This window comes from Colletotrichum tamarilloi, assembly GCF_030869305.1.
Source record: "Colletotrichum tamarilloi strain Tom-12 chromosome Unknown Scaffold_15.1, whole genome shotgun sequence".
Classification (NCBI taxonomy): Eukaryota; Fungi; Ascomycota; class Sordariomycetes; order Glomerellales; family Glomerellaceae; genus Colletotrichum; species Colletotrichum tamarilloi.
The window spans coordinates 547,429-567,814 of record NW_026849398.1 but is presented as its reverse complement, the minus strand read 5'-3'; the positions used below and the strand labels follow the sequence as shown (position 1 = coordinate 567,814).

The 20,386-nt window shown below is 54.6% G+C and overlaps 9 protein-coding genes across 9 annotated transcripts; 5 read left to right on the top strand and 4 right to left on the bottom strand.

Annotated features, from left to right (window-relative positions):
* Window positions 1-1,029: 1,029 nt before the first annotated feature.
* On the top strand, window positions 1,030-1,620 carry CTAM01_05882 (uncharacterized protein; the record flags this gene model as incomplete). Its single annotated transcript, XM_060521912.1, has 1 exon — window positions 1,030-1,620. The coding sequence occupies one exon, from the start codon at window positions 1,030-1,032 to the stop codon at window positions 1,618-1,620; it is 591 nt and encodes a 196-aa protein (XP_060383581.1).
* Window positions 1,621-1,834: 214 nt separating this feature from the next.
* Window positions 1,835-2,347, top strand: CTAM01_05881 (uncharacterized protein; the record flags this gene model as incomplete). Its single annotated transcript, XM_060521911.1, has 1 exon — window positions 1,835-2,347. The coding sequence occupies one exon, from the start codon at window positions 1,835-1,837 to the stop codon at window positions 2,345-2,347; it is 513 nt and encodes a 170-aa protein (XP_060383580.1).
* Window positions 2,348-4,883: 2,536 nt separating this feature from the next.
* CTAM01_05880 (alcohol dehydrogenase) lies at window positions 4,884-5,123 on the bottom strand (the record flags this gene model as incomplete). The annotated part of the gene is made up of 1 exon (XM_060521910.1): window positions 4,884-5,123. The coding sequence occupies one exon, from the start codon at window positions 5,121-5,123 to the stop codon at window positions 4,884-4,886; it is 240 nt and encodes a 79-aa protein (XP_060383579.1).
* Window positions 5,124-5,160: 37 nt separating this feature from the next.
* Window positions 5,161-7,027, bottom strand: CTAM01_05879 (oxidoreductase; the record flags this gene model as incomplete). Its single annotated transcript, XM_060521909.1, has 5 exons — window positions 5,161-5,489; window positions 5,599-5,667; window positions 6,098-6,586; window positions 6,676-6,905; window positions 6,990-7,027. 5 exons carry the CDS (start codon window positions 7,025-7,027, stop codon window positions 5,161-5,163), a joined length of 1,155 nt encoding a protein of 384 aa, XP_060383578.1.
* A 903-nt stretch (window positions 7,028-7,930) lies between these two features.
* CTAM01_05878 (TOXD) lies at window positions 7,931-8,986 on the top strand (the record flags this gene model as incomplete). Its single annotated transcript, XM_060521908.1, has 1 exon — window positions 7,931-8,986. One exon carries the CDS (start codon window positions 7,931-7,933, stop codon window positions 8,984-8,986), a length of 1,056 nt encoding a protein of 351 aa, XP_060383577.1.
* Window positions 8,987-10,798: 1,812 nt separating this feature from the next.
* Window positions 10,799-12,817, top strand: CTAM01_05877 (uncharacterized protein; the record flags this gene model as incomplete). Its single annotated transcript, XM_060521907.1, has 1 exon — window positions 10,799-12,817. One exon carries the CDS (start codon window positions 10,799-10,801, stop codon window positions 12,815-12,817), a length of 2,019 nt encoding a protein of 672 aa, XP_060383576.1.
* A 155-nt stretch (window positions 12,818-12,972) lies between these two features.
* On the bottom strand, window positions 12,973-13,203 carry CTAM01_05876 (uncharacterized protein; the record flags this gene model as incomplete). Its single annotated transcript, XM_060521906.1, has 2 exons — window positions 12,973-13,032; window positions 13,090-13,203. The coding sequence occupies 2 exons, from the start codon at window positions 13,201-13,203 to the stop codon at window positions 12,973-12,975; spliced, it is 174 nt and encodes a 57-aa protein (XP_060383575.1).
* A 1,466-nt stretch (window positions 13,204-14,669) lies between these two features.
* CTAM01_05875 (uncharacterized protein) lies at window positions 14,670-15,734 on the bottom strand (the record flags this gene model as incomplete). The annotated part of the gene is made up of 1 exon (XM_060521905.1): window positions 14,670-15,734. The coding sequence occupies one exon, from the start codon at window positions 15,732-15,734 to the stop codon at window positions 14,670-14,672; it is 1,065 nt and encodes a 354-aa protein (XP_060383574.1).
* Window positions 15,735-18,196: 2,462 nt separating this feature from the next.
* CTAM01_05874 (uncharacterized protein) lies at window positions 18,197-18,979 on the top strand (the record flags this gene model as incomplete). The annotated part of the gene is made up of 2 exons (XM_060521904.1): window positions 18,197-18,276; window positions 18,658-18,979. The coding sequence occupies 2 exons, from the start codon at window positions 18,197-18,199 to the stop codon at window positions 18,977-18,979; spliced, it is 402 nt and encodes a 133-aa protein (XP_060383573.1).
* Between the last annotated feature and the right edge of the window lie 1,407 nt (window positions 18,980-20,386).

Genomic DNA, 20,386 nt, shown 5'->3' with positions numbered 1-20,386 from the left:
TCTCTTCTTGGCCTCTCCGCCGCAGCCAAGACTGCCAAGTCCTTAGCGCCAAGGGCTACGCGCAATCCAAATGCCCTCGCCTGTTGTCGGCTGGTTGTCGCCCCCTCTTCTCGACATGTCCACGATACAGTCGCCGCTCCCCTATGGTCAGCCAGAAGCCGTTCAAACCGGCTCGTCCAGAAAGTGTTGCGCAATACCGCCTGTTATGGCCCACGCAAGGGAAGCCGATGTGCCGGGCGTTGGTCATCGCATTCGGTGCGGGTGAGATGCGGTGGAGCTCGCCAAGCTTTAAATACGTGGATGAGGGAACTTGAACGTTTTCCCTAAACCGAGAGCTTTGAAAGCAAGCACAGATGGGAAATCGAAAAAGATTGGGTTGGGGTGGTGGGCGAGGATGCGGCGTGCGGCGTGGTGAGGAGGGTGAGATGCCGTGTGCCAAAACGACGCAGCTGTCGGGGTCCGAGGGATACGTACCTCCGAATAGGTAGGTAGGTACGGTACGGAGTACTGTGGCACTGCGTGCCTCGAGTCGACACCAATAGAAGTTACCACAGTACGCAGTACCAACCCAGCCTCGATCCGCCAAGACTCATTTCTAGTAATGGCAGGTACCTCTCGACCCCCTCCCCTTCCCCTTCCCCTTCCCAAGATCATCCCGTCCCTGACTGGCCATCCACAGATTCCTCCCCAGTGTGGCAGTTCACTTTCTCCCTTTACACTCAACCACCACTCAATTCCCTACGGTTTCGTTGTATTTTGCCTTTCGACTATCTAATTTGCCTTCTCGTTGTCGGGTTCCCATCACGGCACTTAGCAATTTGTGTAATACACTGCATCGCAAACGCACCGACACAGCCATCTTTTTCTTAAGTTGGTCGATCCAGCCAGATGTCGCCCCGTCGATTACCTTAAAACATGCACTCAACGTGCCAACGTGCCCGAGGCTTGACGCCCGTCCATACATAGTAGTGTCATATTCACGAGTATTCAGGTGAGCGGGTCGCTCAACTCTTGGCAGTTCGACCCACGATGGCGGTACGCCAATTGGTGTCAGACTGCTCCCCTAATCCCCTTGGTGAACGGTCTCGTCGACCGGTCGACTTGACCTTCTCCCTCTTGGCTACGGCGCCAAGCTTGGTCGAAAAAAGAAGACATGAGCCCAAGAACGACGAGCCGTCTCACAAACCATGCCATCGCATCATGGCCGACCCCGCCTGTCCACGGGATCCCTCACTGGCACGGTGTGTTCGCTGCAGACCATTCCCAAGAACTCGAGTATCAGCAAAACCTGATAATTTGCCGCTTCAAAGCTCAGCCAGACGAAAGCTAGGCGTTCTTGGCTGCAGATACCAAGCACCTTCAGCCTGTATCCTCCATCCTGTCCACCTTGCGCCCGCCGCTTCGCCGTTCAATGAGGCTGTGCAAGCAATGCCAAGACCTACGAGGATGGGTGGTTTCGCCCTGGCTTCAACTCTCGCCAGTCCAGGGGGGGGACCACATCGCCAGCGCTCTACACTCAATCAGAGGAGAAGCAATCAAAACGAGGCCTTTAATAAGTCTTGGCATTGCTCCTTTCACACTCACTGGCCGCCACATGCATTCTATTTGCGCGATTTGTGAGTTTGTTTAGCCCGCCTCGACGATGCTTGAGTCTTACCACATCCTCCTCCATCAACAGATTGACTTTCACTCCCTCTACCCGAATCGGTGATTGCTCGTCCCACACTCTCACTAACATGGCTCGAAGAATTAAGGTTCTGGAAGAAATACCCGCACACTTTGTGCAGTCCTGCATGGTCATCATCCATTGGCTGTGCCGCCAGAAGGGTCGCCGATGTGCCACGAGCCCGATGAGCCTGCCAATGCCACGGGAATTTACCAAGCTTTCCGGCGAAATCTTGGATGCACGACACCCGAGCGAGAAAACGACCGCACCATCAGCAACATGACTGCCCGCACGCCCCAGATGCAGCTACAGACCACAATGACTCTTTCGAGTTTTGAGCCATCATCCACGCTGGAACTCTCCACGTTTGGTCGCAGTTATTCCAGACTCAATCAGACCACCGTGTTCGCCTCCCCAGACAATCGCGACAACCCCGGTAGTTCAAGGACGAGTGGTCCCCCGAAAACCCCCAGATGCGGAGGGTCGAATGGGGTGCTTGTGTTCGGACGCCAGGCTGAGATTAGGAAGGACTCTGCAAGTGGTGTCCTGGCTCGGCGGGATCAGGCCAAGATGCCAGTAGGACTTCTTGCAGAGTGGGCTTTGCTCCATTCCCATCTTGCCCATGCACTCTTGGCCTCCTCTTACGAGCTCCAGACTATGAAGGACCTTCTTGGCTTCTGACCATGGGCCGTAAAGCGCGTGGGCATGGTATCGCGTTGTGCAACAATTCTTTGGAACCTCTCGGCGTCTTGGCTTTAGCTTGAGCGCTTTCTGTCTGGCCTTGGATTACATCAAGTCTCAGCACCGACTGGCTTACAGGTGGAGTGGCCAAGGCCCACAGCCATCTTCTAATTTCACATCCGTACTCCCTTCTACCTGCCGTAATCGATGCTGATGGGCAATGCAGGAGAGAAAGAGCGCAGAAAGGGAACGCCAGGTCACATATCAACCCCCGTTATTCAAAGGCTCTGAAATCTCAGCGCAACCCTACGGAAACAATCTTGAAATTCAGGCGATATTTTAGAGTATCCGGAGCCTCTCAAATCCAGGACGGCAACGCCTTGGTTTGGCCTTGGCTCCATCTTGGCCCCATCTTGGCCGAGCAATTTTGACGATGATCAAGAGTAAGCCTTGAGTTTCGGGGGACTGAAACGTCTGCCGGTCTCCGGTACCCGGGTGGACAACAGACGAACATCGACGAGTGGGCCGTGTTGTCAACTGGCGATTAGTCGTGCTATCAATTGGGAGAGCAGCGACCTATCTTTTCTTGGCGTTTGCATGCCAAACGACGATCTCTATTGCGACCATTTGTCTCCTGTTTGCCAAGCATCCTCACCAGCGTTCTATCAAGCGACTTACGAGTAGTCGCTCGTCAATGCTGTAGGCAAAGCAGCTACCTAGATCCGGGCCAGATGCCCGTGATCAACCAGAAGCGGAGTCTTGGTGAGCAGATGCGACCTAGCTCCGACAACAGCTGCCGCTGTTCGACGGCGATGGTGAGAATTTCCGACGAGGCGTCGGTCCTGGCACACGACGTTTCCTCCGGACTGCTCCAATGCTGTAGTTTTCGGTTCAAGAAGCCTGCTACTGTCGTACTGGACCAGAATATCCATCTTGCCTGTGGCCAGAGGTAATCCCCACTTGCAGAAAATAGCTGCAACCCAACCCCTGGCCCCCTTTCTCCTTATCGTCGTTTTGTTTGTTTCCATTGCTGTTTCCAGCTATTTCTGTTTCCCGCTGTTCATTTATCAAATCGATCTATTCGACCCTCCGAAATGACCCGACCGTTCACACCCCATGAGACGCCAAGAATCAGAACTTGCCCCAATGCTTGACCAACATAAACAAAGTCACCGACTGAAGGTGTCTCCGCCTCAATCTGCGGACCAAATTTCCCTCATTCAGCAAAGTCGAAGTAAAGAGGTCCGGTGCATCGTTAGCCTGGACATGGCAGCCAAGTGGGCGGCAAAATAGGATGCTAGCTTACAAGATTCTGACGCTTGCTTGCCTGTTTACTATGCCTGATCTTCTTATCATTTTTGTTGTTACTATTATAAGTTTTGTTTCTCGTGAATTCCCATGAGAATACCCTTAAATGAAAGAAAAGAGATATGGATATTAGGCATAGAAATAACAGGAAAGGAGTTAGGGAGGGTACCGATTGAGCGGCAACCGATTTTGTCACCTACTTGGCAGCGTAATGCAGGCCACTGTCGCCTTCGCCCTCAGATTGCGGCATGATGCAGTTCTAGGTTACGGCGCCTTCTCAATGAGGCCTCCTGTCCCTTTCTTCCGCGACACAAGCAGTGTCCAGTGTGTCACGTCTTCAGAAGAAGAAATCTAGTGATTTGCTCCTGAGTGGGGTAGACAACTGAAGGATAGATCTGGACTATCGAGTGGCAAATTCCCGCTGCATGGGCTCGATGCAAAAGTAAGGAGGGAGCTCCAGTTCCTGGTTCAGAAAGAGTCGATAGAATGCTTGAGCGTCCGTCGCTGTGGCTTTCGTGGTCTTGCAGGCTTCGAAGGCGATGACATTAACGCACCGTTCTCATTTGCGTCTAACATCCTCTCTCGCTAGTATTGCTATTGCTATGTCTATTCTTGCCAGCTCATGTGGAGGCCGTCGAAGTATCTTCGTTCCTGCTATGCAATCGTGTGCGGAATCTTCTTTGAAGTGGTCATTGATCCCTAGTTGTTCCCTTACTTCGGACCAATTCTCCCTGCCCCTGCTCTCTGGGGGAGGCCGGTCTCCTCGTAGACGCCCTTGACCACAATAAGGCGATGGTGCCTTCCTCTGTGCATCATGGCCACTCATTCGTGTTGTATGGTAGACATTGGACACAAGCCAGAGAACCAACGGGATCTTTTGCAGATTTGGGCACGCCACACTCTACGAGCTGCTATACTTGACTACTGAGATGCCTGAAGAAGCCACGCTGAGCACGACAATCATCTCGCGGGACGCTTCAAACACGTCTGCTAATGCTGGATGCGAGCCATCTTACAGTACAGTCCTTCTCTACGCCGTGCCCATGGTCCACCACTTGCGAGACGGCCTACGCATAGTCATTGACCTCTTGTCATGCTGTCTCGTCACCGTATGTGGTATCGGTTATTGCCCAACAACAAAGGCGAACAACCCTCGAACACTCTTGGCTTTGTAATCTTGCTAACCCCCTGACAATGGCCGCGCCTCAAAGGTGCAATCTACAGATCTTCACTCCATGACCAGCACGCTCCTAAAGCGCACCTTATTCGACATCATACGCTCCACCGCTTCAGGCGCCTCGCTCAATGGGAACTTCTCAATCAGGCACTTGACGCCCTGCTTCCTCGAGAACTCGATCGCGTCCTCCGAATCCCGCGCGTGCCCACTAGGCCATCCATGAACCGAACAGCCGCCCGCGATCAAATGCAACGAGCTGATTTCGATGTTCCCAACCGCCGCGAGCACCATCAACTTGCCGCGCACCCGCAGCGCGCCCGTAAGGGGGCTAATAGCCTTTGCACTCGGCGCCGCCCAGAGCCTTGAGCCTCGCCACGGGGTCCTCGACGCTGCTGTCGATGAAGTAGTCGGCGCCCAGCTCAGACGCGAAATCCGCTTTCGCGGCGCCCGAGCTGATGGCCGCGACGCGGAAGCCCATCTTGGTGGCGTACTGCACGGCGAGGTGGCCTAGGCCGCCGAGGCCTTGGACGGCGACGAGGCTTCCTTGGGGAATCACCATCTTGCGTATGCCGTTGAAGACGGTGACGCCGTTGATTGGGCCGTTTTGGCAGGATTGGGATTGGCCTAGCTGGCATGTTGCGCAGGTTCCGTCGTGGCCTTGTATGGACGTCAGTTGAGTGTGCTTCAACATGATCTCTCTCCCCAAAGACCCCTCTCATCTCCGGCTTGATTATAATCCAAAGGTTTCCAGAGAGTACAGACTCACCTCCATGCCAAGCTCCTCCAACGCGCTCGCCGCCCCTAAACCTCGACACGAGAGATGCAGGAGTGAAACCTGTCATGTATCGAGGTTAGAAGATGGAAGCCCTGGGGAATGTGAGGGAAGTCTCGTGAGGTTCTTGAACTGAGGTACTCCGTGAAACATTCGAAGAAACGAAGATTCGATTACGCTCTAGTGGTTACACTCTCCTGCTGATTACGGCTCATTTCAGTAATAAAATTAACAACCAAAACCAAAAACGCGTCAAAAATGAAATCAAGATGCCGCTCTAGATCACGTAACATCACCTCCCAGTCTCATTCACTCATACACCACCCGCCCCTGAGACCCAAAATCTAGGCCTTTTTAACCTTTTCCTGGCCTCTTTGGAAAATCTTCTTCTTAATCACCGCATCGTCCAACCCCGCCCCCGCATTCATGGTCCCATCAAACACCGTCCTTGGCCCAAACGCATTTAAGAACCAAACAAGCCACGCGTTCGTACCCTTCCACACATACGGGCTCCCGCCGCTCTTGAGCACAAGCGGCACGACCTGCCTCGCAAACTCATCAGGCTTCATCGTCGTCTTCTCGTGCGTGGCGCTGCGCTCCCGCACCTTATCCTCGGCGTCGACGTACAGGCTGTCCCTGTCGAAGCTGATATTGTTGGCCTGGATGATGGAGGTGGCCACCTCGCCCATGTAGACCGTCAGCACGCGCAGGCCGAGGGGCGCGACCTCGAGACGGAGGGTGTCAGAGTAGGCCGCGACGGCGGCCTTTGTGGCGTTGTAGCCTGACGTGAAGGGCCCCGGGAGGCGGGCGAGCACGGAGGCGACGTTGACGATTGTGGGTTGCTGGGAGGATCGGGAGGTGGAGACGGCGGCGAGGAGGAGCGGGGTGAAGGCTGTCACCATGTCGAAGAGGCCGAAGACGTTGGCGTCGAACATTTGGCGGGTGCGGTAGGAGTCTGCTTCTACTGCTGGCGCTTCGTAGACTTGATGCCGAAAAATACCATGTTAGCTGTTCCGTGCTTCACAGGTTCTATTATTGGGGAGGAGTGTCAGATGGGGAAGAAGGACTCACGAGCACCCGCATTGTTGTACAGAATGTCAAGGGTACCTCCTGTACGTCTTGAAATCTCCTCTTTTACGGTAGCGATACTCTCCGAGCTCGTCACGTCGAGCGTGAGCGTTTCGATGCCCTTTTCTGTGAGGTTCGCCACGGACTTAAGCGAACGGGCGGTTGCGAAGACGCGTAGGCCTTGGGCTGCGAATGCGAGTGCCAGCGTGTTACCGACACCCCCTTGGGAGCATCTATCAGAGACATGTCAGCGTTCCAAGCGTGGGGAATGCAAAGTAGAGGAGCATAGAAGGTATCTCGGAGGCAACCACACTTACCCTGTGATGAGGACTGTTCGCTTGGTAGGCGATGACATGATTGCAGGGTGGAACTGAAAATTGGCTATGAATGGTGAGAGCTTGGAAGATTGAATAAGCTGGATGAGTTGAATAGGTTGTCCAACCATGCAATCTCGAGGTGGAAATCGCGTACGACTTAAGTAACTAGACGATAGATGCAATTTGGAATACAATGGCCCCCAATTAGTACCAATATATCTTAGCCATTAAAATCGAGAAAAACAGTCAAAACTTTAGCCATGATGACAGATCTCAAGTTGTGTGCGTCGAAGTCGAAGACTATTGGTAAGCTCGTAGAGAAAGGCACTTTAGAAGATTAGAGCGAGTGGCGTGTGCTTTCGGAGCCTTCAGATACTCCATTCTCCGCCGTCTTGAAAGGCGACCGGGCAAGCCATCGCCCTCTCTACGTCTTTATCCGGAAGAAGGGGCCGGACAGGGCCTCGGGATGACAAAGACTGGCTTCCAGCACGTAGAAGTTTTGGTCCCATTTTATCGCCTTGTCTACTATACCGCTCGCGTGTGGTGAGTAAACCATAATCATCCCGGGGGCTGTTTAATAATCGCCTCCGAGAAAGTGGGGACTCTCCGGCGCCGATTTGAATGCATCCGTAGCCCGTCAAATGTGGGGCTTTAGTCCCATCCGCAAATCGTTGGCTGATCGTCCGTCTGCTGTCCACTCCGCAACAGCAGCAAGGCGAACAGGCCACTTGCGGTTCGTGATTGCGCATCATGGCGAACGGAACGTGCTTAATAATGTTCAGTTTTGGGTTTCAGCATGGGAGAAAGCATACGGAGAGATGAGCATAAAATGACAATTGAGGAACGATGTCTACGTAAAGATTCCGATATCCTTCTTCATTACTACCAAATTGCAATCAATCTTTCAAGCAAATACACGGAGCCATTACATGTACACAAAAATGTCTTCCAACCACGCCATCGTCATCCAGGGAGCAGGCAAGGCCTCAGTCGTCGAAGCTTCCATCCCCAAGCTCCGCGACGACTACCTCATCGTCAAAGTCAAGGCCGTCGCCCTGAACCCCACCGACATCCTCCACATCGACCTCTTTGCCGTCACAGGAGCCCGCGTGGGCTGCGACTACGCCGGCATCGTCGAAGAGGTCGGCTCCAAGGTCGCAAAGTCCTTCAAGAAGGGCGACCGCATCGCCGGCGTCGCGCACGGGTCCAATGCCGTCCACCACGAGGACGGCACCTTTGCCGAGTACATCACCGTCAAGGGCGACCTGCAGCTCCGCATCCCGGACAACGTCACGTTCGAGGAGGCCGCCACCCTCGGCGTTAGCGTGACGACCGTGGGCCAGGGCCTGTACCAGAGTCTCGGCCTGCCGTACTTTGACCAGCCCAGCACCGAGAAGCTGCCCGTTCTCATCTACGGCGGGAGCACGGCGACTGGCGCGCTGGCGATCCAGTACGCCAAGCTGTCTGGTCTGTACGTCATCACGACGGCCTCGCCTCATAATTTTGCTTACCTGAAGAAGCTGGGCGCCGATGAAATCTTGGATTACAAGTCTGCCACCGTCGTGGAGGACATCAAGAAGAGCGCGGGCGGCAAGCTGAAGCACGTGCTGGACTGCATTTCCTCGGAATCGTCTGCGGACATCAGCGTCAAGGCGATCGCGGAGGACGGCGGCGTCTACTCCACCCTGCGGCCCGTGCCGGCGGAGCTCGTCTCGGCGATCAACAGCAAGGTGACGCCCAAGATGACGCTGGCGTATACTGCCATCGGTGAGCCGTGCCAGTTTGGCCCGCAGGCTTTGCCGGCGATCCCGGCGGATCTAGAGTTTGGGAGCAAGTTCTGGGCTGATACCGAGCGGCTGTTGGGGGAGGGCAAGATTGTGGCTCACAAGCCTACTGTGAATGAGGGTGGAAGCGGCCTCGAAGGCGTTCTGAAGGGTCTTGATCTTGTTAGACAAGGCAAGGTGAGCGGAACCAAGTTGGTTTATATTGTATCGTAGTAGGTCAGAGGTCAGGAAAAGCGGTTCGGGCTTGCACCAATTATGAGTAACAATCAAAATGCTTGAATGCGAATGCTTCACAAGCGAAACCACGATGTGTCCTGGCAGGTTCGCGAATTTGCACAATCCTACGGGGCTAGAATTTTGTCATGATTTCCATGCCTTCGATTTTATCTGTTTTCTCTGAGAATCTCACCAATCCGAACTGCAATTAGTGATCATAGGAGGGATGGCACTTAGAAACTTTGCTTGGGTGATGGGGTCAGAGACCAGGACACCGGAGCCGAATGCTGCAGGGATGTGGTCTCCCGAACCCGAGCGCCACTTGCCCGATTTGTCCGCTGGTGAGAGCCCATTGGCAGTCAAGGTAACAGAACTGCAGATGTTTTGCAGGTCAGCGGCGGGAGGAAAATGATGTGGCGCATGCAGGTCGTCACGGAGTTGAAGTGTTCAGACTGCTTGACAACTCTTTAGATAGCGACACGTCGTATGTTCGCCGGTCTGAACTTCTTGCATAAGTCTGCATCGAAGAAAGTCACAGTGTTGATTTAAACAAGCAGATACTAGTGCTCCTGTATCCCAAGGATTGTCGCACTTTGCAGGAGAGTTTCTCGTAAAGGAAAACAGATAATCTGGTACAGTCTAAGGAAAATTTGATGTTCATCGAATCGAGTGTCGCCCTGCATCGGCTATACTTCCTCTAGAGACACCATTCCGCACCCCCAGTCTTATACCGCCTGACTATCCACTTGGTAGAGCCAAATATCGATAGACTTACTTGCAGTCTGATCAAATGCCTAAGACCGAGTAAAGAACCTCGGCTCCTACCTGCTAGTATGGGATGCAAGGAGGCCTCTGCGTTTACTGACATGTCGGTTGCCGATTTCTGACCGATCTCTGCCGAAGTTATGCATAGCGAGTCTGAGAAAAATCGAGCCTCCCCTTAAGGAATCGATTGATTGATAAGACAACCTAACATGACTTTAACGTCATGCAACTAGCTCGATAGCCTACAGGATAGCCTATGGGAGGAGGAGGAGAACGGGATCATCCACCCCAGTACAGCAACGTTCGCATCTCCCCCGCAGCCACGCACCCACGTTTTACTAAAACTTTTTCTTCATCGGAGGCTTAGGGAAGAACGCACATGGAAGAGAAAGGGTTAGAAAATCCTTCACCACCATTGGATACCGCCCTCCGGAAGAGAAGAACCTTCCTCATGCGGTGTTTAATGGCAATTGACTCTGTTAGATAGGTCCGATCAGTCTTGCATTACGGAGTAGAGAAGTTATGTTACGGGAGCTATCCGAGAGTAGCCCTTCGGTGGGGCTGGTCCGATCGAATGGCAACCCGCTCAGGAACCCAGGATGTCACCCCCAACGGGGGATAACTCTTGGAGTTTCTCCAAACAAGCTCTTTTACACCGCGATGTTCCACTCCGCCAAGACTCTGAACCGCTGCTCATGGCGGAAAGCGGCAATTGAGCGGGAAGGAATACGTCGTAATCGTCATGGAAGCCAATAAGATTTCTCTCCTGAGAAAAGACTCAGACTTCCCGATATCCCAGAGAAGAGTACCTTGCAGTGCCGATGTCCAGGGCCCTAGTTTATTGCTGTGAAAGCTCCTCTCCTTCCTAGGTCCTTCTCGGACTTCTACTATGTGCGAGAGTGCTGGCGATGGCAAAGTCGAGCCATCTTAGAGAAAGACAAATACCAGACGAAAGAATGTAGATGACCTCGGGTTTCTCTTCTCTCTCTCTCTCCCACCACCACCTCTCTCTCGTTCATTCCAAAGCGGTGTGCCTCGCCACCCATGCCCCTCAAGATGCGGTCGTCACTCCTTTCCTCCCTCGTCTACCTCTGCCTGGCCACCTCGTCGGCCTCGGCCCGCCACGTCCACCAGCTCCGCGCCGACTTCAACCTCGCCTCCCTCCCGCAGGCCCACTCGGCCCGCGGCCTCCCCGCCGCAGACGGCAAGAAGGGCGTCCTCCTCATGAACCGCATTGGGCCCTCGACCTCGGAGCTCTACATCGCCAACGCAGACGGCACAAACGAGCAGAAGCTCCTCGGCAACGCCTCGAACTTCGAGTACCACGCCGCCTTCTCTCCGGACGGCAAATACGTCACCTTCACCACCGAACGCAACGGCGACGGCAACTCGGACCTCTACCGGTGCAGCTTCTCCTCTGCCGGCACCGGTAACTCGACATCTGCCTCGTGTTCCAATCTGGAAGAGCTCATCGCCACTCCCGCTGTCGAAGACGCGGGCGCCCTCTCCCCAGACGGAACAAAACTCGCCTACGTCTCCACCGAGAACGGCTACCGCGCCAACATCTGGGTCCTCGACATCGCCACCGGCGTCCGCCGCAACCTCACAAACACCCCCGAGATCGCCGGCGACCCTCTGCTGCCCGACGGCCACTTCAGACCCAGCTGGTCCCCGGATGGCGAGTGGATCGCCTTCGCCTCGGACCGCAACACGGCCTGGAGGGGTCACGGCAACGGTACCGGCTGGGAACACACTCAAGAGCTCTCCGTCTACGTTGTCCGGCCGGACGGCTCCGGGTTCCGCCAGGTCGCCACAAAGACGGGATACTGTCTCGGCTCGCCGAAATGGAGCCCCGACGGGAAACGCATCCTCTACTATGAGATCACCACCGAGCAGACGTGGGACGCGCACCGGCCCGAGTCCCTCGCCGCCGCCATCTCTCAGATCGTCTCGGTCGATTTCGAGACGGGAGAAGACCGCATCGAGCATACCTCTGGCGCCAGCGTCAAGATGTTCCCGCAGTGGTTGGCTGATGACGACAGCACCTCGGATGAATCCAGCAGCGACAACATCGCCTATCTGATCAAGGGCGGCGATAACGAAGGGTACAACTACACCTCCGGCGCCCACGCACCCGTCAAAGCAGCGATCCGCTCGCCAGCCTGGTCCCCAGACGGCCGCTTCGTCATCTACGAGAAAGTAGGCTTCACCGCCCGCGCCATGGAGAAGCCCCTCTACAGCTGGGACGCGGACTGGGAATACCGCTCCACCGACGTCTTCCCCCAGCTCTCCCTCCAGGGCCGCCTCGTCATCACCCAGAAGCAGCTCGGCAACTCCTCCATCGTCTCCATGAACCCGGACGGCACCGACCTCAAGCTCGTCTTCGACTCCTCCAAGACGGGCGAGATCGACGCCGCCCTCGTCGCAAAGGGCCTCGCCGGCGCCTTCCAACCAGCCTGGTCCAGCGACGGCCAGTGGATCGCTTTCGGGCTAGGCTCCTGGTTCCAGTCCCGCGCGACGGGCAAAGCCCGCGTCTACCGCACAACCTCCAACGGCAGCTACTACGAGGCCTTGACAGACGGCACCGTCCACTCCGGGTTCCCCTCCTACAGCCCGGACGGTCGCAGCCTCGTCTTCCGCGAGTGGGGTGTCCGCTACGGCCTCCGCGTCATCGACCTCGAGACCAAGACGGTGCGGAGCCTGACCAACGCGACGGACAACCTGCCCTTCTGGTCGCCCGACGGCGAGCGCATCGTCTTCACGCGCAAGACGTCGGCAACGAATTTTGACGTCTGCACTATCCGGCCTGACGGGACGGACCTGCAGACGCTCACGTCCAGCGGCGCAAACGACGCGCACGCCGTGTGGTCGCACGACGGGCGGATCTTGTATTCCAGCGGCATGTACGGGTTCCGGGACGAGGCGGCCATCTATGACCAGACGTTCCAGCCGTACGGGCAGATCATCGTCATGGACGCGGACGGGTCGAATAAGCGGATGCTGACGGATAGTTTGTGGGAGGATTCTATGCCGTTGTATGTGCCCAACGAGTTTCTCGTCTAGAAGTGCCTTCTTCGGTGGCTTGAAGGTATGGTCACTGTAGCAGTAATTGCAATACATACACAAAAATCTTTTGTGCGAGTACTTCTCTGTGGATGTTTTGGTTTCCCACGAGTGACCAAGTTGAAAAGAGGACGAAAGCCCACAAAAGGGGCTCATCAAGTGAAAAGAGGCAGAGAACTTTGGCTTTGACTCTGGTAAACCAACACTTTGGTTATCTATGCCATTCATTCAGCTTATCAGATTACGAACTCATAATGCTCGTGAGAACTCACATGTTCTGCTTGGTATAGCAGATATAGTTTTGCCAACAATATATGCAGAGCAAGCCGTGAGATACTTTTCATGAGGCGGCGGAACCCCCTGAAGGTCTCAAGACCACAATGCATATTGGAAAGCCTCTCGACACCATGTAGCCACAATCAACCCAAGAAGCAGACCATGCTCACTAGCAACATCAAGGCTGTCTTCTGACCAGACCTTCAACCAGGAATTCAGGGTGATGATCACCTTGGGAGCAGTGTCTCGACTGGTACAAACGATCCATCTCGACATGGGTACTGTTCCACTGTGAGGAGACGTCAGCGTACATAAATCACAAAAGCACACCGAGTAATCACGCGACAGTCAACACCGCTAGGATGGGACGAAACAATCAAGAGTTCCATTCTTTGAGAGCTAGACCTAGCCGCCCAATCCCGGAAAACCCAGATCCCGCCGTTCACCAAAAAAACAAAAAAAACCAGAGGGAGGTAATTTCTCTTATTCCTTTTTTTCTTTGATTTTGGTTTCAATTCCTCTGCTCTTTCTCATGTCCTAAAGACAAAGTGCTCTGAAGCCGATCGTATAGGTAGGCGATATCAGCGAGCCGAGCATCACCAAGGTTCCTCGTTTCTAACTGCGCGTCCTGTCCTCCGCGAGAGTTGCCAAACAGCCAAGCTCATGCTGACTCTTCCAGTTCGCAAACACACAATCAATGTGTCGTATGTATTCAGTGTTCATGTGACACGAATATCCATAATCTTTTCGTCGTCTTCGTCAACCCCAAAACTAATTAAACAGGTGTTGGTGTGAAGCGCGCAAAAAGGGGCGCGGAGTGTGATGGCTGACGAGGTGAAGCTCGCCCAGCGCCAGATGATGTAATTCCCCACGGCGTGTTGAAGTGGGGAGATGCAGATGTGTGAACAAAAAGCAAAAGGGGGTATGTGCAAAATGTGGTATACGCATGAATGGGAAAGAATCGAAGTGTGTCTGTGGGGAGGTGGTGTTGTCAGGCCAGCCCATTCCAACCTGTCGTCGACACCACCGCGTTGCCTTGGTCTCAACCAGACCGATGCTTGGGGAAAGCCGAACAAAGATTGTGGTAAGGGCTCAGATTCTCCGAACCAGGTACCAAGACGAGACCAAACAGGCAGAGGCGGGGAGATGACACGACAGTCCCCAAGATAGCCAGCCGGCCCAAGTAGTAGTGAGTCGAAACGTGTTGATGACCAAATATGTCGGGGTATCCTCCAGTAGAGCCTTGATCGTAATGCAAAGTGGTGCCCAAGGCCACAATGATTGCCCTTCGCGCGAGGGCGTTATTTACCGTTCCAATGCCAGGAACGCCGAACCCATGTAGTGTAGAACCGCCGTGCCATGACAAATGCCAGAGAATGGCGATGCATGACCCAGAGCGCGCCGGCTCGGTCAAGGAAGTCATGACACGGTATCCTTGGTTCAGCCAACCCAGCCAACCCAGCCAACCAGTCCGAATCCAATGAAAATAGGAGACATGTTTTCTCATCGGTCAAACAGACCGATCGCACAGCGCAGACCTTCCATCCCCCAACGCCGTGCTATGCAAAAAAAGGTATTATACAGAACCCAGGCGCAACAGAGCCTCGACCGCCTCACGCTCCTGCGCGTCAGACGGGCCCTGGAGCGCTGTGAAGTCGAAGGGCATGGGCTGGAGTGAGCGTGCCATGCCAGTCGAGACAGTTCGCATTCCTCCCGAGTTATATACACCGGTGGAGAGGAAGCTGCGTCCAGCAGACTGTGCGGTTGCGCCGGCTGTGTTGTAAGACTCGGCGCGCAGAGCGGCAGCTCCAACGGCAGCCCAATCCTCGTCATCGGTGGCGTCCTCGGGATCATCATTCATAGCGATGTCATCGTCATCCGGAGCCTCGGAGCACGAGGCGGAGGCCGAGCCATCCAGGGACATCTTATCCGCTTCGCATTCCATCATCATGGCGTCGCGGTCGTCGTGAGAGAAGACGATGGAATCTCCAGCGCTGGACGAGGCGACGTTCAGGCGAGACCTATCGGCGCCGCGTCCACTGGTCTTGTTGATGGGAATGCCAGATCGGTAGTCAGTAGGGGGTGTAGACCCGCGCGCGGCCTGACCACGTCGTCGGGCATCCCATCGACCCCAGCCCACCTTTTCAAATTCCACATCGCCATCCGGTCCGCCGCCCTCGCCTCCGCGACCCTCCAAGGCACCAACGACCAGGCGACGCGCCTTTGTCGGCGGGATTCCTGCGAAGCCCGGAACAGACGTTGTCAGGTAGCCCATGATGTGACGGATAGCCAGAGGGCCGTGGTTGAGGAGGATCTCGGGGAGGTGGTGCTTGGCCAGCAGGGTGGTGCTGATAGCACCGGTGGCATCGTAGGAGGGTGACCGCGAAGCTTGCCTGCGACCAGTCGGGTCGTCGTGCAGGTCGAGGTCCGAGTCGATGGGCTCGAGCCTGGCCTTCTGAAGCTGGGCCTTGAGGCCGTGAGGCGGGAGGGCGGGAGAGATGGAGTTGGGAGGAGTAGGGAGGGGGTGAGATCGTGTCACAGTCGTCGCAGGAACACTCCGAGCCGCTACAACAGTCAAGTTGTCTCGGCTCATGTTGGAGGCCTGGTGGATATCGCAAGCAGCAGCTGCCATGGTCGCCATGATGTCGTTTAGACGTGTCTGGTGCTTCTAGACGTGTCTGTAAGCGATCGATGGTTAGCTACAGGTGCTGAGTAGAGGAATAGTGATGAGACTAGTAGAGTATGTGGGAGGAATCCCACGATGAGAAGTGGTGGTGTTGAGTCACCAAGGTGGGAGAGGGAGGAGGAGGATGTGACGCAGTTCAGTGCGGTGCTGTGCGGTAGGATAGGGTTTACTATTGACGTACTGCTAGAAGCGGAAGAGATGCGATGCAAGTGTGGAACTGTGCAGGTAGGCTCAGTTCGACGGGTCGACTAGTAGACTTGTTGGCAGATCAGGCTGGCGTTGCTGTGGCTGTTGCGATTATCGTGACTGTGACAAGAGAATCTCGTCAGTATTGGGTTGTGGTTCTTCGTGATGTTGTATTTGCGTTGAAGAAGAGAAGAGAGGAAAAGGAAAGGGAGGGTGAGATGAGTGCGACGGCCAGGGCTAAAGTAAAAGGGACCGTGGTGGTGGACGGATACGGAGATGGGATGGGATGGATGGGAGTGACAGACAGACTCATACCTAACTGTTGAATGACTGAGAGCGACACACACACACACACACACACACACACACCAGACATACGCGGTACCTCCATCATTTGGTGTCGGCTCTCTCACCTTGTTCCTCTTTGCTGGGCTGAGGAAGTGTGTGTATGTGTTTTGTGTGTAGGAGAAAGGGAGGTACATGGGGTACATTGCAAGACCTGGGGCATGTCAAGAGACGGCGACCGGGGGTCAGGAGGTACCCACGGTACCGGACGGATGCAACCCAGGATCCAAGGTATCCGCAGTCAACTGCGGTACATCCATGTACCTCGCTCTCTCTCCTACTTCCTCGGTATCTACTCCGTACCTCTCATGCTGGTGACTCCTCCATGCTTTCTGTGGCGGGCCAGTCTCCTTTGGTACAAGGCAAAGAGCCCCAGAGAGCCAGTACAAAGGGAGAGGAGAAGGAGAATGACTGACGGATAGACAGAGAGCATGTTGATGCAGTGCAGCTTGGCTTTGGCAAGCCCGGGTGCTTTCTCCAGCAACATGCAGCCAAACCTGACGCCCGTACCGAACTCAACCGCCTGCAGAAGACAAAGGCCCGTGGCGGCGAAAGGAAGGGAAGGCGATGGATGGATGGCCGGATCATGGATGGATGAGCACCTGGCACCCTCCAGTCTCAAGCACCAAAGAGCAAGACCAAGGCAAAAAGGTAAGACAAGGCCCGACAATGCAACATCAACTACAGCGACAACAGGAAAGGAGCAAGGAGACGGACGCCGCTGGCGTTGGCGCAGGTGAAGGACGGATGGACCATTAGGCAATGAGCAAGAACAACACCACTTGGATACACACCCTGGGGGTGGCAAGTTGCGGCCACGGGTGTCAAGTCTTGGTCACCAGGTGTCAACTGACGGTATCTGAGTGTGGATGGTGTATGTGTGTGTGTGTGTGTGTGTGTGTGTGTGTGTGTGTGTGTGTGTGTGTGTCTGAAGGACGAGGTATGTGTGGCTGGGTCGCTGATACCAAAATAAGGAATCCCCGGCTGCGAGAGGAGATGGGAAACCGGCAAGGAGAGAGAAAGAGGGGTGTTGCTATCCTCCTACTTTCTCTCACACTCCCACCTTCACCTTGTTGCAGTCCGCAGAGGCATCTTGTACACAGTGTGTCGCACACTTCGTGCACCTCGTACCTCATGCCTCCAAACCTGTGCTTCCGTATCTTCCCTTCCCATTTGATTCCATTTCCCCTGGGTCTGAGTAGGAGTCATCGCCCTTGCTGATGACGGGCCAGGCAGATGAGGAGTTGAAGAGACTACCTGCCACCTTCTTACGGTCTAGAGACACTTGCCTCGTCCGCCTTGACCTTATCATCGAGAGATCCTTATCAACCTTTGATCTGATACTCTTTCATGATCCTACCTGCCGACCTTAACGTCCAGCGCTGGGTAAGGGGAGAGAACTCTCAACTTCCCCAGTGGTCCTACCTAGACTCTATGACCTTTTGATCCAACTGATTGCTTTTCCTTTGATCAAAGTACCTTTGCAGATACGATACCCAATTTCAACGACGGATACTCATACAGCTTCAACGCACACCGCACACAAACCGCAAACTGGAACCCATCAAAAAGGAAAATACCCACTCATCGACAGCTCTAAACTCCATCCTAGACCTCCAAACAATCCACATGAACGGAGCTTGGGCGGGCTCCATCTCGTTGTCCCGTTCCTGTCCCCGAGCTTGACCGCCGAACCAGCCATCGATGCGAATACCTCGAGATACAGAGGTTCACACCTTCAAGGTCCAAGGTCCCATGCGATCCATATCCATGAATGATTTGAAGCGTCCGCGACACAGCAGTTCCGCGACGGACCCAGAAGACACGTCCCCCCATGCGTTGGCGCCGCTCACTTTGGTCTTCTTTCTTCTCAAGTTCCCATACCCATGCCCCATGCCGAACCCGAAGCTACTGAAACGAAGTTCCCACCTCGTTGTCTTCCCCGGACTGCCGATAGGGTCGGCCGGTAAGTGTGATGATCCAAGGCCTGGGAGAAAAGGCCCCAGAGGCCCCAGGGCCAAGGGTAGGGGAAGGGGGACAGCAACCCGTGGCCTTCCGGAATTGCAGTCAAGCCCACGCACTTGATCCCCGGCCTAGCCCATAACGCGCTTCTCCATTCGGAGTCCATTCCAATAACCAACTGTTCGACCTTCAGTGTCCAGACCACTCTCCACCTTAGACAGGTCCATAATAAGCTTGATACAAGGATCGAGAAACGACGGTGAAAACGAAGAGAGTACGGACACCCGATCATCGTGTCAAACGCCGCACTATCGAGAGGTTATGCCAGGAGCCAAGAGTCAAGCAGATGATGGATTGCCAGTCACAAGTTACAACAAACCCGCAGCGCAAGGCGAGCAGCAAAGTCACCGATTCCCTGCCAGCCTCAGGGCATCAATGTCGACGAAACAGACACACAACAACGCACACAGGTCATTAAGCTCTCGAAGTTGCCTTCTCCCGCCCCTTCCACTCACCCCATGAGCCAAGCCAAGGTCCAAGGGCTGCTTCTAGATGCGCATCAAACTCGCGTCGCCGGCGCCCGCGTCAACCACAACATCACCGTCAAGCCCACCGCGCATAGTGTATCCCAACCGGTGATCCCGTCCTATGGCACACTGGGCACGGTAAAATGGAAACCTTCGTCTCGGGTACAGCGTGCAGCCTAAGAGCTTACCAATCTGTCGGGGATCTCTCTCACTCTTTTACTTGTCTGTCACTTCTGTCACGGTACCTTATTTTTGAGGTACGGTGTCGAAAGGCTCAGCCATGAAACTTTGCTTCCAAGTTGTCCCTGTTTCCATTTCCGTTTATCCCGTCTCATTCCTATCCATTCCTATCCATGGCATCCAAGCCCCCTTGGAGATCCACCCTCGATAACACGAACTCCGACTCATGGCATTTTGACTCTTTGCCCTTTCCTCTTCCCCCCTTCATTCACACACAATCAGGAGGTTGTGGTGATAGGGTTCGAGAACCCCAATCGCGATCTCTGCTCCCTCCCACACCGCACACACAGTTTGACATATATCCATATCTCATTATCGTCAAGCTTTGTCAACCTCTGATTCATTACCCGTTCCGTACCCGCTAATAAACCCACCCGCTTCCTTTGTCCGGATCCCGTGCCAATGCCATTGCCCCCTGTCAAACCCCCCATGTATCCGTACCCATGTCCCATCCATGTCTGAAGTCTTTCCCGCCAGCAAGCCGCTAGGAGACGCGACCACGGGACCGGTGTCCACTGAAGCAACTGCAGCTTTGCAGGCAAGCACCAAAGCACTGCCATGGTTGGCTCGCTGGAGAGCTGTGGGAGTGTGCTTCTTCCTGCTGCTGCTAATGCTGCTGCTATCCCAGACGAAAACAGCAGAAACGGACGGACGGGGTTTGAAATGGATACCTCGGCGGCCGTCAAGTTTGCTTTGCTGCTACTGATGCTGCGGGAGACTGGAGAATGCGACAGTGTCGTCATCAATCGCAAACCCGCAGCTTCGCTCTCTCAGTCCATTTCTTTCCTAGTGCGATGTACTCTCAGCCCAGCAACCAGCAACGTGCGACCATACCAACACAGACCGGGGGCCTTGTCAAAACAACCAGGGGCCAGAGTGCTAGAGAGGGCCCTTCATCACCGCACAGAACACAGAAACACACACACACATTTTCATGTTGTATTTTTTTGTCGCCATCATCCCCCTATTTTCGGACGTTGCAATTTTGATTTTGGCGTAGGAGATTCCCAAAGCTTTCTGGCGCTTTGGTCAATCGCAGTGATCGAGATGCTTCGAAAAAGAAAGCCAGAGAAAACTCTTCCCTTTGGCGAGATTGACATTCCTCTTTACCCTGGAGCGCCTCTTATTCCCTTGACCTTAATACCCCCTTTTCCCGGACGGCGCCGTGGAGATGGCGGAATGGAAGTCTTGATGGAATCTGAATAGAACCCATCCCATGTCTCCATGCCTTCATGGTCAGAGAAAGTGCAAGGGGGCGTGTAAGTCAAACCGAGCCTTTGGCAACGCGCAATTTCGTGCAGATTTCCAGCAGCAGCAGCCTGAGCAATGACAGGTTCGAAATGTCTG